Source organism: Pyxicephalus adspersus, chromosome 4 (genome assembly GCF_032062135.1).
Source record: "Pyxicephalus adspersus chromosome 4, UCB_Pads_2.0, whole genome shotgun sequence".
NCBI lineage: Eukaryota > Metazoa > Chordata > Amphibia > Anura > Pyxicephalidae > Pyxicephalus > Pyxicephalus adspersus.
In genome coordinates, this window is record NC_092861.1 from 72176719 (window position 1) to 72189547 (window position 12829).

At 35.6% G+C, this 12829-nt stretch overlaps 1 protein-coding gene across 1 annotated transcript in view; it reads left to right on the forward strand.

Moving 5' to 3' along the window:
• NT5E (5'-nucleotidase ecto) overlaps nucleotides 1-12829 on the forward strand; it is a 49506-nt gene that overhangs the window by 32107 nt on the left and 4570 nt on the right. The window contains exons 3-8 of the mRNA XM_072408598.1: nucleotides 2005-2193; nucleotides 4466-4663; nucleotides 7421-7575; nucleotides 8925-9033; nucleotides 11572-11721; nucleotides 12035-12235. Coding sequence (XP_072264699.1) covers nucleotides 2005-2193; nucleotides 4466-4663; nucleotides 7421-7575; nucleotides 8925-9033; nucleotides 11572-11721; nucleotides 12035-12235 — 1002 coding nt within the window. The remainder of the gene's footprint in view (nucleotides 1-2004; nucleotides 2194-4465; nucleotides 4664-7420; nucleotides 7576-8924; nucleotides 9034-11571; nucleotides 11722-12034; nucleotides 12236-12829) is intronic.

Consider the following 12829-nt stretch of genomic DNA (forward strand, 5'->3'; position numbering starts at 1 on the left):
TTAATACAAAGTACATAACTGGTAAATTCAAACGCTCATTTTGTATTGGATTGAATACAAACTCCTGTATCCAATCCAATACAAAAAAATAAAAAAAAAATAAAACAAAAGTAAATAACTTGGAAATTTGATTGGATACTCCCGTATCCAGTCAAATACAAAATAATTTAAAACAAACTCCAATAAATACACAATCAAAGTTTTAAAAATTGCCACACTAGGGAGGTGTTTTAGAATAATATAGTACTTTACAATATACAGAGTTATTGCTTTTTCAGTATTTTCAGTATTTTTGATTTGTTTATGTAGTCATGTTTAAGCTGATTTTTGTGTTTTTCCTTTTATTAGAAGTAATTTTTTTTTTTTACATGATTGTGTGTTTCAAACATTTTTTATATTCATGATATCTCATATCAGGACATATTTCTGTAAGTTACAGGTCTACAATTTAAAAAAAAATTTCATGAAAAACAGTGGAACACTTTTGGTACAGAAATCTAGACCTCAGTGTAACGCTCAGGTGGTTAATCACCGGCACCAACATCTTCGCACAGACTGCTTACAAATTCGGATCTTTGGCCATCTTGATTGGCCAATCTGGAAAACTGTAACCGGGAGTTCGTTCATTCTTGACAGCCAGATATGCTTGGACTGCACGCCTAGCTCTGCATGTGCCGCTCAGCATACATTACATAGATAATTGTAAACAGGCCAGTATGTTTGTTTTATTGCAGCCTGCTTAGTTAAAGATCTGTTTGCATTTTGTTTAGTTTATTTTATCCCACTTTAAGCACAACCGCTAAATTCTTTATTGCTCAGCTATGTTGTTGTTGTAAGTTATGATCATCTTTGCCGCTTTTTTACTGTAAATGGCAAATAATATAATATGATGAATACTGTTTATGTGCACATTCTTCATAATGATGTGTGTTTGTGTGTCATAAACACCACTGTGTTTGATTCATTTTCCCAACCCTCCAAAATCAAACATCTTTTTATTGTTGTGCTGACAATGCCATAGGCATCATTTATCGTTTAAGGGAAGCTTTGTTAAAAAAAGACAAAGTATAAGAGTATAACAAGAAAGTTTAAACAGTTGTGGCTCCAAACCAATGTTCTGAAACTGAGACTGTCCCTCATTTGGAACAAAATCCCTCTGTCCCTCGGCTGTTTTTTTTTTTTTGGTCTTGATGTACCTTTATAAAATGTTATATACCGACCTTCATAAAAAATTTTTATACCACTAAACTTTCTAACTATTGTACTCACTATAATTTATGAATCCAATATAAAATAGTGGCCTAAAACATTCTTCATGGCGCCTGTAACTGGGTCAGTGTAGGGGTGCAGCCTACATACATGTCTGTTTCTCATCCCATTGAGGTTTGTGTGTCTTATTTATTGATACACAGCATGATTTGTGCACACTTTACAAGACCTGATCCGAGCCTGTGTACAGAGTATTTCTTGTTGGCATCACTTTATAAGTCCTGGAAATAGGCACCCACAGCCAGAAATTCCTTTTAATTTTCTGACCTGTGGAAATGACAACAATATTATATTTGATGTTCTTCAGTAACTTTCTGTACAAACTACTGTATATGCCAGAATCTAATATTAGTTTTAAAGAAACTACTTTTTTGTCCAGATTAAGGTGCAAATATATTATTGTTTTGGCTAATTGGGGGCAGTGACAATTCTCTAGATTACTATAACACATTTGCTGAACATACTTATCTCCATTACAGCGCTCATTATGAGCTCTAGCAACCTTGCTGTCTTTCCTTAAGACTCATTTAAAAAAATGTTAAACATTCTTCACAGATGAAATACACTTAAAATACAATTTATATTTGATTTGACCAGCAATCACTGGGGTGATACAACAGTGACACTTTACAGAAGCCCTCTTGGATAGGTGGCTAATATGTTGTGGATCTTGTAAGTTTCTGTATTTTTTTTACCTAAATCTTTTCAATATCATAACAATATTCTGTATTTTAGGTCCACACTTGACATTTGAAGATGAGATAGAAGTTTTGCAAAATGAAGTTTCTAAAATCTTAACTCTTGGTGTAAATAAAGTGATAGCTCTAGGTCACTCTGGCTTTGAGATTGACAAACTTATTGCTCAGAAGGTGAGAGGAGTGGATGTAGTTGTCGGAGGACACACAAATACATTCCTTTACACAGGTAAGTTTTTTCTGCATTGTATGTGTTTAAAATGCAAGTGAAATTTCAGAAGTCATGCATAAATTTTAAAGGAAACTTTAAGTATAAACTTCAGATTTCAAGGGGTCTTCCTTATCTGTTCTTTGCTGCTTATTGAGTTATTGATGTAGATCAAGCATGCAGAAAATGCAGCATTAGGACTCTAGATATATATCAGGATGAATGAGTCATTGAGGAGTGAAGGGTATGAATAAGGATGACTGCACCAGAGTTTGCATAATAATAAAGCTCAGCAAATTTATGGCTTTATGTCATATTGCATTACGTTGAATAAACAAGTTTCACCAAGAAAGATTTATCTTGAAACGGAAGAAAAGTATATTTTAAGCATATGTCAGCTCACAGTGTGTGTGATCACTAACCCATTCCCTATTTCCCAGTAATGTGGGGGGGGGGGGGTCTATCCCTGGCATTCTGGTGGTTTAGCAACCTGCAGTTGCCTTTAAAAATGTAATTTTATTCTGTGCCTGTATTGAAATGTTGTCCGTCCAGTTTGGATTCATTATTGCCCTGCTAGTGGAGCTATCCCAACCCATGACTTCAGTAATTTTGTGTTTAAGAAACAAGGTTTAATTCGGCTTTTGTATGCATCTAGTAGAAACTGTATAAATACAGTATCCTTGATGTATTTAAATACCTTACACAATGAAGAGAATATTAAAAAGAACTTGGTATAATGGTATAATCATCGTTTAGGAGATAGAAACTGTTTTAAGTTCTAAAAAAAGTGAAAAAGGAAAAGTGAGGCTTATCTGGGAGACAAACAATCTAATAAAAACCCTAAAGCTACGTACACACTTCCAATTATTATAGTTGGAAAACGAACGACGAACGATCCTGCACGATATCTACGAACGATCGTATAGCACCGATCCTGCACATAGAGATAACGACACGATCGTTCGTAGATATTGTACACACAATAGATACGATCGTTTGAACGATAGAGGAACTATGTGCACGACAGGAAAGTGAACGAACGTTCGTTCATTACGCATGCTCAGACCATGAACAATCAACGAACGACCGTACACACGAACGATGTTCAACGATCGTCGTCCAATCCGATCCGCCGGTCCGGTCGTTTGTTTCCAACGACTTTCCTCGTTCGTCGGCGTCGTTGGTTACTTTTTTACGAACGATTTTTTGCCCAATCGATCGTTCGTCGTTCGATTGGAACGATAAAAATTGGAAGTGTGTACGCACCTTTAGTGAGATAAACAAGTTGGCTGCATTTACTGATCTCCAGAAAGTTTTAGCTGCCAGCCTGTCTCTGCCTTTAACACTTTGTCATCCATTGACCCCAAACTAATTTTCAGATACAAGGTGAAAGTGAAACTAGTACTCCTGATATGGATGCTATTTACAGGTCATTACCCTAAAAAGAAATAAAACATCTAAATAATCATGACTGTCATTCTAAATACATGACATTTATAATGGCAATAGGTGTCATAGCTGCAGTACATGAAATTGTATTCCTCAGTTTAGGATTGACTTTATGGGCAGGCATGTGTTCATAATGCATTAGAGTCTGGGATGTAACCAGGGTCAAAATGGTATAGAGAAGCAGAAAAGAAAAACTCTTGTGGGCCCCTTTCTTTTAACTTTAGGTAAAAGTGGCATGCAGATTTTCTGCATCATTTATGTTGCAATCAAAGTATATGTCCTTCATTTCATTTAAAGATAAATGGTCTATTCAGATTAGTGCAATGCACAGAACTAAGAGCAGTACCCTGTTGTTCAATTCATTTTGCATGGCACCCCAATACACATTCCCAGTACACATAGCCCACTGTTGTGGTGCCTGCATTGTAAAATGAATATATGTCCTCTTAATTATGCAGCCTTAACATGTCATGTTAAAATGCTTTAGCATTATAAAACAGCCTTTATTAAACTGTCACTAGGATTTTGCCAAATGTATGCTGGGATATTCACCATGCTTGTTGGAATTTGATCTATATAGTGCACATTTTCACATTGCCAGTAACAAATCAGGCTATATAATTATATCTGCTAGACAGCAGATTATTTATTGTTGCTCAGCAAGCACATTTAATAGTCAAAACATCTTGCTTGTTCTTGTTTTACCAAATGTGCCCCGTGTGTTAGAAAATGCCCCAGCTCTGTGCCATGTTGGAGTTTAACAATGCATATTTGTCTCACTGCTACAAAAATAATATTCAAGTAAATCTCATCAGGACTCATCCTTTGATGCATTTTATTACAGGACCACCACCTTCCAATGATGTCCCAGTGGGAGAATATCCCTTCATTGTAAAATCAGATGATGGGCGATCTGTACCAGTCGTCCAAGCATATGCCTTTGGAAAATATCTTGGTTATTTAAACGTGACTTTTGACGCACAAGGAAATGTCATACATTCCTCGGGAAATCCAATTTTGCTGAACAGTAGCATTCCTGAAGGTTGGTAAATATGAACTCTCTTGCTAAAAATCTATAGGTTTGCTGGTTGGAATCTGAAATGTATAGTGTTTATGTTATTATGAATGACAATGGCATTGTTTGTAGACCATTTTAGTATTTAGTATTTACTATAGGATAAAGTAGTCCATACACTTATGAAGATGATTACTAATGTATATATGTTAAACACAAAGATCTAACCTACCTTTTATTCATTTGCTCGATTTCACATATGCTCTGCGCAATGATTTGTATGACTTCTATCTAAAAAGGCTTTATGGCAACCTTGTTTTTCTAAGAGATAGACTTGACAGTACAATATAACAATATAGTCATGTGAAAAAGTATGTACACCCAGAATAGAGGCTCTGCTCTAGGAAATACTTCTTTGTGTGTAAATGATATTATTTTATGCCTTAGGCTGCGTACACACGCGCAATAGTTGTCGTTGGAAAGGAACGATCCATGACAGAACGTTCGATAATTGTTAACAAAAAAAGTGCACAACGACGCTGACGAACGATCGCCCTGGTAAATCTGAATGGGCAACGATTGTTCGTTCATCAGTGATCGTGGATTGTTCTGTGATACACTTTCTCCTGTACATGTCACTTCCTGCATCGTTCAAACGAACGTTCCTAGTGTATACATTATTGGTGGATTATATTAGAACGATCGTATTGTGACAGCATGGACAGAATTGTGCACGTTCAAAATAATCGGGAATAATTGTTGATCATTTGTTTTCAAACGATAATTATTGCACGTGTGTACCTAGCCTTAGTACTTAGAAAATGCCTCGCCCTAGAAAGATTCTTTCTGCCACCAATAAACAAATATTATTTATTTTATTCATTTACATAAAATAAGTAAATACAAAGAACATTGTCACTGTGCATCAGAGGCGCCTACATTCTAAAACGGATGCTTTTTGTCAGAAGAATTTGCACGTTTCTTCTGCCAAGTTTAGTTTAGTTCTGCTTCACGTGGCCAACTACACCTTGCTAATATGTGAACTGTAATATCTACCATCATGAATTGATGAATTGATTTTGTTTGCAGCATTCGCTGTTAGTTTTCCTCACTGAATCTGGGTTTCTGTTGTAAATATAGCACATTCTTTAATCTGGCTTCTCTGTTGAATTGTTTTATGATGAAAGAAGAAGATGTAATCATTATAAGCTTTTGTGTACCACATAAACAAAAGAATGAATAACATTGTACTTTGTTGAATGGCTGGCAATAAGGCAATCCCTAAATGTTAATGGATAAAGGAAATCGGTCGCTGCCATTGGGGACATGTTGTTATAATAAAATACTGCCCAGCGGGGAGAGCCTCTGTTCAAACAGCATCTAGGGCATCATAAAAATACACAAATCCTTTAAATAATATGCTATAAGCAGAACCAAACTCTAGAATTAAAAAAATGCATCCAGGCAGGTTCATTTTTTTCAGATTACCCATGCAATAAAATAACCTGATCACAAATTTTAAATACATTCACCTGTCCCCATTCTGTTGCCAATGCTGCCATCTTCTTTCTTCTTGGCTGGGCTGGGATGATATAACTCGCATGTAGGAGTGGAGATTACAACATTTTAGTTAGTTTTCATTTTACACCTTACTTAGTTGATCCTAAATGAAACCATTATGAACTATTTTTTTGATATCTATTTGTTCTTTGCTTATTCTTTTTTTTTCTTTCTTGTTGTAAGTTTTTCTTTTAATTTTTAAAAACACTAACATTTTTCATTTTAATTTTTTTTTGTTTAAAAAGTCCTTTTGTTTGTTAATATTTTTTTTTTTTATCTGCATTAGTGTCTTATCTGCAATTTGATTTTTCTAATTGTTAAAATAACACTAGTCAAAGTTAAAAGTAGAAGTCACCAATATTTATAGCCACTGTACTGATAATATTTGTGCCACTGATATGGGAAAACCTGTCAGTTGTAAACTGAAAAGCTCTGTAATCGGTTGGTAAAACCGACAGGTAAATATTTGACATAAGCTGATAAGAATATATATACTGTTCCCAAGAACATGAAAGGAATGAACATTTATAATGATTATGTTGTTGGCAGTGCATTAAATCTTTCCTTTCATAACTGAGAAGATCAGAAGTTGTAACTAAGAATGGCATTTTACATTGTTAAAAATGGTCATTTCAAGCAGAACAAATAATGAATACTGAAATTAGGTAACAACACACAAATTCAATAAAGAATGTCTATTTTAAAGTGTAGTTAAGTGTAGAACACAGCAATGTTGATTTTGACTGTCCACTACAAGTTATTGTACTCAATTGGAATTCCATTCTGACACCTGGTCCTGTTGAAAACAAATAGAACAACAAATAGAAAAGTGAGGGATTATTACAACTCTGACTCATTTAGTTGTGTAATTGTTAACCTTGACCTATTTAGTAAGGACATGTAAACATGTAAAATGCTTTCACTCCTCTATTGATATGGTTCTTAAACACAAGAATCCTTTGTTGAGTATTTTTAACGTTAATAAGGAAAAGGGAATTGAAATTTGTGTGTTGTGCCTTTATTGGTCACATAGGTTTTCATACATTAGGTATTCATACATACATACAGCTTTTATTAATCATATAGCAGTGTATACCATATATTGAATTTCTGTTGGAATTTTTCTAAGGTTGGTAATAATTTAATAATTCCATATATCACACTGATCAAATATCAGTACAAATGCTCATATGCTTACACATAATGCACATTTTTTTTTCTTAGACCCAACAGTTTTAGCGGTGGTTAACAAATTGAAGGAACAACTGCTTAGCTACTCCACTCAAGAAATTGGAAAAACTTTAGTATTTCTAAATGGTTCTTCTCTGGAGTGTCGTTTCAGGGAGTGCAATATGGGAAACCTAATTTGTGATGCTATGGTAAGTGACTAAGTTTGATTTACTGACCCAAAATACTGAATACACTTTCTGTTCATTTCTCAGCATGTACTGTTTTACAAAAGCAGTGACTTAAATAAACTACTTTAGGCCAAGGTCTAAAAAGCTTTGCCAAGACACTTCTTGCCTCTTTTCAGCAACAGATCATAATAATTTAACATGGTTGACTGGTAATATTGTTAGCATTACATTTATTCAGCCAGGCTTATACTAGCCATATAAATGCTTGAATTTTTTCTGAGGGGCTGTGCTCCTCTGAGAATTTATGGAAAAAAGTCTGTTTATTGTTGAGCCTCTGTTAAAACTTTTGTAATAATACATGAACATTTACTGTAGCCCAACATATTACACTTTGGCCAAAATACAATAAATGACAATGCCAGCTCACAAGCATAATTATACATAATAATAACTACTCTACGTTTTTTCTATTTAACTTTTAAAATTAAAACTAAAACTATTTGTTCACAAATTGTTGGAAACCTAAATGATTGTGTGTATTCAAGTTTTGCTTAATAGTTTTGTGAGTATTCCAAACATATTTATCTGTAATGTGAATAAAGTTAAAAGTCCTGTTGGAAAGTTTTCATGCACTCGTTAATATGATGTATAAGCATTAATGACAGCTTGCGGTCTTTCATCATACCTTAAAATGAAACCTTTTATTTTCCTATGTGGTAAAGCTGCTATTCTTCTAGCAAAAAAAAACACTTTAAGTTCTGCAATTTCTTTAGTTATCTAGCATTAACTGCAGTATTAAAATTTCACTATTGACGTATTGTTAGTTTTTTCCTATGCCGTAAATAAAGAATGCTTAAAAAAAAGGTTTCACCAATAACAGTAAGGATATTGTTAGGAGATTTTTTTGTGCATGCCAACATCCTAATTTTTCACTGAAGGGTTAACGTGGGCTTATGTTTTGAATCAATGTTATGTTGGTAAAGCCAAGTGTTGAGCAGAGATTCCAGGTTTATAAATGCTATTTTCCCAGTATTTTCTGGTTCTGAATGTATTGCATGCTGCATTGTCTTTTGACTTTATAAAGTCCCTGTACCACTGTAGCACACATATCCCTAAAAAAGCATGCTCCATGCTTCATGCTAATGTTGATACTTTTCTTATAATAGTGCTAATGGTTGAATATAAGTCCAGTTGTGGTCTGAGTCATTTTTAAAGTTCTAAAGATGGCACAATATTTAATGTATGATTTCCTGTATAAGGTATGTAACCATATATGAAAAATTGGTGTGTAAATAGTAACATTTAGTTCATAGTATTGTTAAACAGTATACTATAGGAATAATGTGCGGACGTACCTTTTATATTCTCAGATTTCTAATAACATTCGGCACCCTGATGAAATAAGTTGGAATCATGTTTCACTCTGTATCATGAATGGTGGTGGAGTAAGAGCATCAATTGATGAAAGATCAAGTAATGGTATGTATTTTTATAAATTAGATCTCATAATAGAAATGACACATATCTTGTAAAAGGCTTTGAGTGTCTAAAAGAAGACAGTTATACTAATAATAAATACTGGCTAGCTTCCAATAAATGTTCAATTTACAATCATGTGCAAAACTGCATTGAAATACAACTAATAACTCACAAACACCAATGGGTTTTCATAGCTGTTCTATAATTTAGGATAAATAGCTCAACAGTAGGTAGGGGTTATAAAAATTTTATATATATTATATATAAAAACCTTTTTTATCAATCTGTTTGGAACACTAAAGCTACATACACACATGCAATAATTGTCGTTGGAAAGGATCTTTCACAATCCTTTCCAACGACTAAGGACTGCACGATGCATGAGCGAGTGCTGTACATACAGCACGGTTCTGAGGGGGGACTATGGAGCGGCACCCTGCTGCGTGCTCTCCTTCACTTCCATTAGGATAGTTCATCAGCCGTGGATCCGCCAGGACGGTTGTTCGGACGATGGACGACGGGCGCTGTACACACGCCAGATTCTCGTCCGATATTGGCCCTGAGCCAACTATCGGACGAGAACCATTGGACATGTGTACCCAGCCTAAGGCTATGTTTTGGCTGGTGGTAAGGTTGTGGTGCAGTTACCACTTCCTCATGCCACTTCCTACTGCCACAGGGGAGGCACTACATGTACTTTCTACTCTGTGGCTGCCCCATAGAGAATGAATAGGGGCAGCAGTGAGAGGTTCAGTACTGCTCACCGCTGACTGCTGTCATTGTGCAAAATCTGGCTTTTTAAGAAATATCTCTGCATTGCAAGTGACTGAGTGGTAGGCATGGTGCCAGCCAACAGAAGCTTAGTGGAATTGCAAAGGGAAGGTTCTGATTTGCAGTGGGATCAAATAATCTTGTGTAGTGCCTGGAAGCTGGAACCTTGCACTTGCACAATTGACAGTAGGTGGCAGTGAGTAGAACTGAACTGCTCACTGCTACCCCTATTCATTTTCACTTTGGCATGTCACAAGTACAGAATGTATGTGTAACATCTCCTCATAAGGAACCAAAACCTCACAGCCTTTCTGAACATTACTTTATTGGACCAAAAAAAGGTTGTATAAAAGCTCCATGTTTTTTTCTCCAGGAACTCATTGTTTTCTCAGAAATATGCATGGACTGTAAAAGTTCTTCATAGAGTCCTGTCCCCATAGCTCCTCCACACCAGCACTGTAGTTGCTTTCTCTGTACTCTCTTGAGTTTCACAATATACTTATATAATTAGGTCATATTTATAAACTATATTTATATGAAGGTTATTTTATTGTCATTTGTATACAAAGTAATAATTTTCATGTGTTATTATACTTGAAAAATAATGTGAGGACTTTCAAGTATACAGCAACAATATTTTATTTATGTACTGCTGAATTACCCAGTCAGACACATATAAGTAAATAACTTGGTGTTTTTGGTTTTCTATAGAGAAATACAGTAATATTTTCTGTGTTACTCATTTCTTAAACTTACTGTTTTTGTAGAGTTAGTAATTTTAAATACATTTGGTATTACATTTCTTAACCATGTAGCTTGGAAATGTCGATAACACTATTCCAAGAAGTCACCTCCTTTAACAAACAAGTTGATGCTCTTGGCATCCTACTTTCCAACCGTTATAGGAGGTTTTAACTGAATGTGCTTGTATAACACTACTAGGAAACTATTAATAACAGTTTTAATCTTTGCTGTTTTCCAACTATTCCAACTACTTAAAGCATTTTTGGGAAATGATAACCTATACGGTGTATATTCAGCAGAATAATATATAGCCTAAATATTTGTTATAAAAAACATGCAGTCTGGCTAGTATGGGCTAGAACTTTTTGGGGGCATGTCTGTTAGTTAGATTTTGATGCTGAAAAGTACAAACTTTCCAATGTTACCCATATTCCCAAATTCTTGTTGCCCCATAGAGAAAAAGCAAGGGGAGTTCTATCCAACAGCGTCACATAATGCAATGAATATCCAAAGCCTCCAGCTCTTTCACATACTATCCAACCTTTAAAAACTGTGCGCTGGAGAAGGGCTTTATAATGCTTTTTTAGATTGATACTGTGACTTAGCTTGATAAGACAACCTCCCCGCAGGTTTTTATGCTCACTGAATCCCTCCGCCTGCCGGGTAGAACACCCCAACCTGTCCTAGCTTCAGTGTTGGCTAATGTTAGAACTTAGACAGGTGAAGGAACCCCTCACTCTTCCCCACAGACACATGACCATGTTCAAGTCTAGTGATTGGCAGCACAGGCCCAGGTAGCGCTACAATCTCCCTCACAACCAGACGTCACACTTTATTAGCGGGAAATCAATGTGGCTTGGTAAGTTTATCGTAGGAGGTACACACAAACAGAATGCAGGAGGCCCAGTTCTTCCCAGATTTCCCCTTTCTTTTGAGCTGAAAAATAAAGGTAGGGAAGTAATACTTGTATATACAATTGTATAACAAAGGAATAATCAACAAAACATTTAATTTTTTTGACAGGTAGCATAACTACTGAAGATTTGCTTTCAGTATTACCTTTTGGAGGTACATTTGATCTGATTGAAGTGAAAGGGTCAACCCTAAAAAAAGCATTTGAGCACAGTGTACATCGCTATGGTGGGAGCACTGGAGAATTTCTGCAAGTGGGCGGTATGTTGATTTTTTCACATTATTGCATAACAATTACAATGACAAAATTTATATATGTTCATGGATTACATTATACCTTATTATTTTGTTGTAATTTTGTGGTTGTTAACTTTGATAGGTTTAGTCGTGGCAGACAGCTTCTGTTGTTCAGCTTGTAAAACAATTGCCATCTATGTTTGTAGTGTATTCTCTGTTTAATTCCACAGAGTTTAATTGTAACTGTTCAAGTACAAGCTTACATTTTCATTATACTAAAAAATCATTACACTCTTTTTCTAGATTCCATAAAAAATTCATTCTCTTTTTTCTGTAGGAATTCGAGTGGTATATAATATAGATAAGGAACCTGGGCAGAGGGTTGTCAAATTAGAAGCCATGTGCACCAAGTGCAGAGTACCAAAATACCTTCCAGTGGAAAATGACCAAGTTTATAAAGTTGTTCTTCCAGCTTTCCTCGCTGAGGGTGGAGATGGGTTTAGTATGATAAAAAATGAAAGCCTGAGGCATGACAGTGGTAAGTTTTATAAAAGGTATGTGGTACACTGAAGGAAATAAAACATGTTATTATGCAAGTGAAATTTGGATGAGTGAATCATACTGCATTTGTCAGTCAATACACGTCATACTTACCGTATATTTCAAGGAACCAAATCCAGGCCTTTTCCTTAGCACACTGTCATTTTTGGCCCAGAACACTGTGTTTTGACCAATCAGAGAGGTCTTGTGATTGGCAAAAGTCAAAAAAAGGCATGGCTTGCAGTACTTAGCATTTAGCAATGAGCTGGTATACTAGATCTGAGCTCCCCTTCTGCATGCATTTTTCAGTACCGGTAGTTCTCCTGTATACTTTGTGCTATGCCCTTTTATTACCCTATGCTGCAGTGATCCTTTGTTCTTCAGTGACCCATGTGCTCCTTTGATCATTAGAACATTTGTACCAGTGGTTCCATGAACTAGTAACTGTGCGCACCTGCCATCCTGTGAGCTGTAAGCACAGTTATCCTTTTTGCTTTTGTGGCCCTGCATTTTCTACACTTTTGCCTCTCTGATTACTGACTGCTTATTCCTGACGATGCTTTCTTGGTGCCAGTCCTGACCTTCTGCCTGA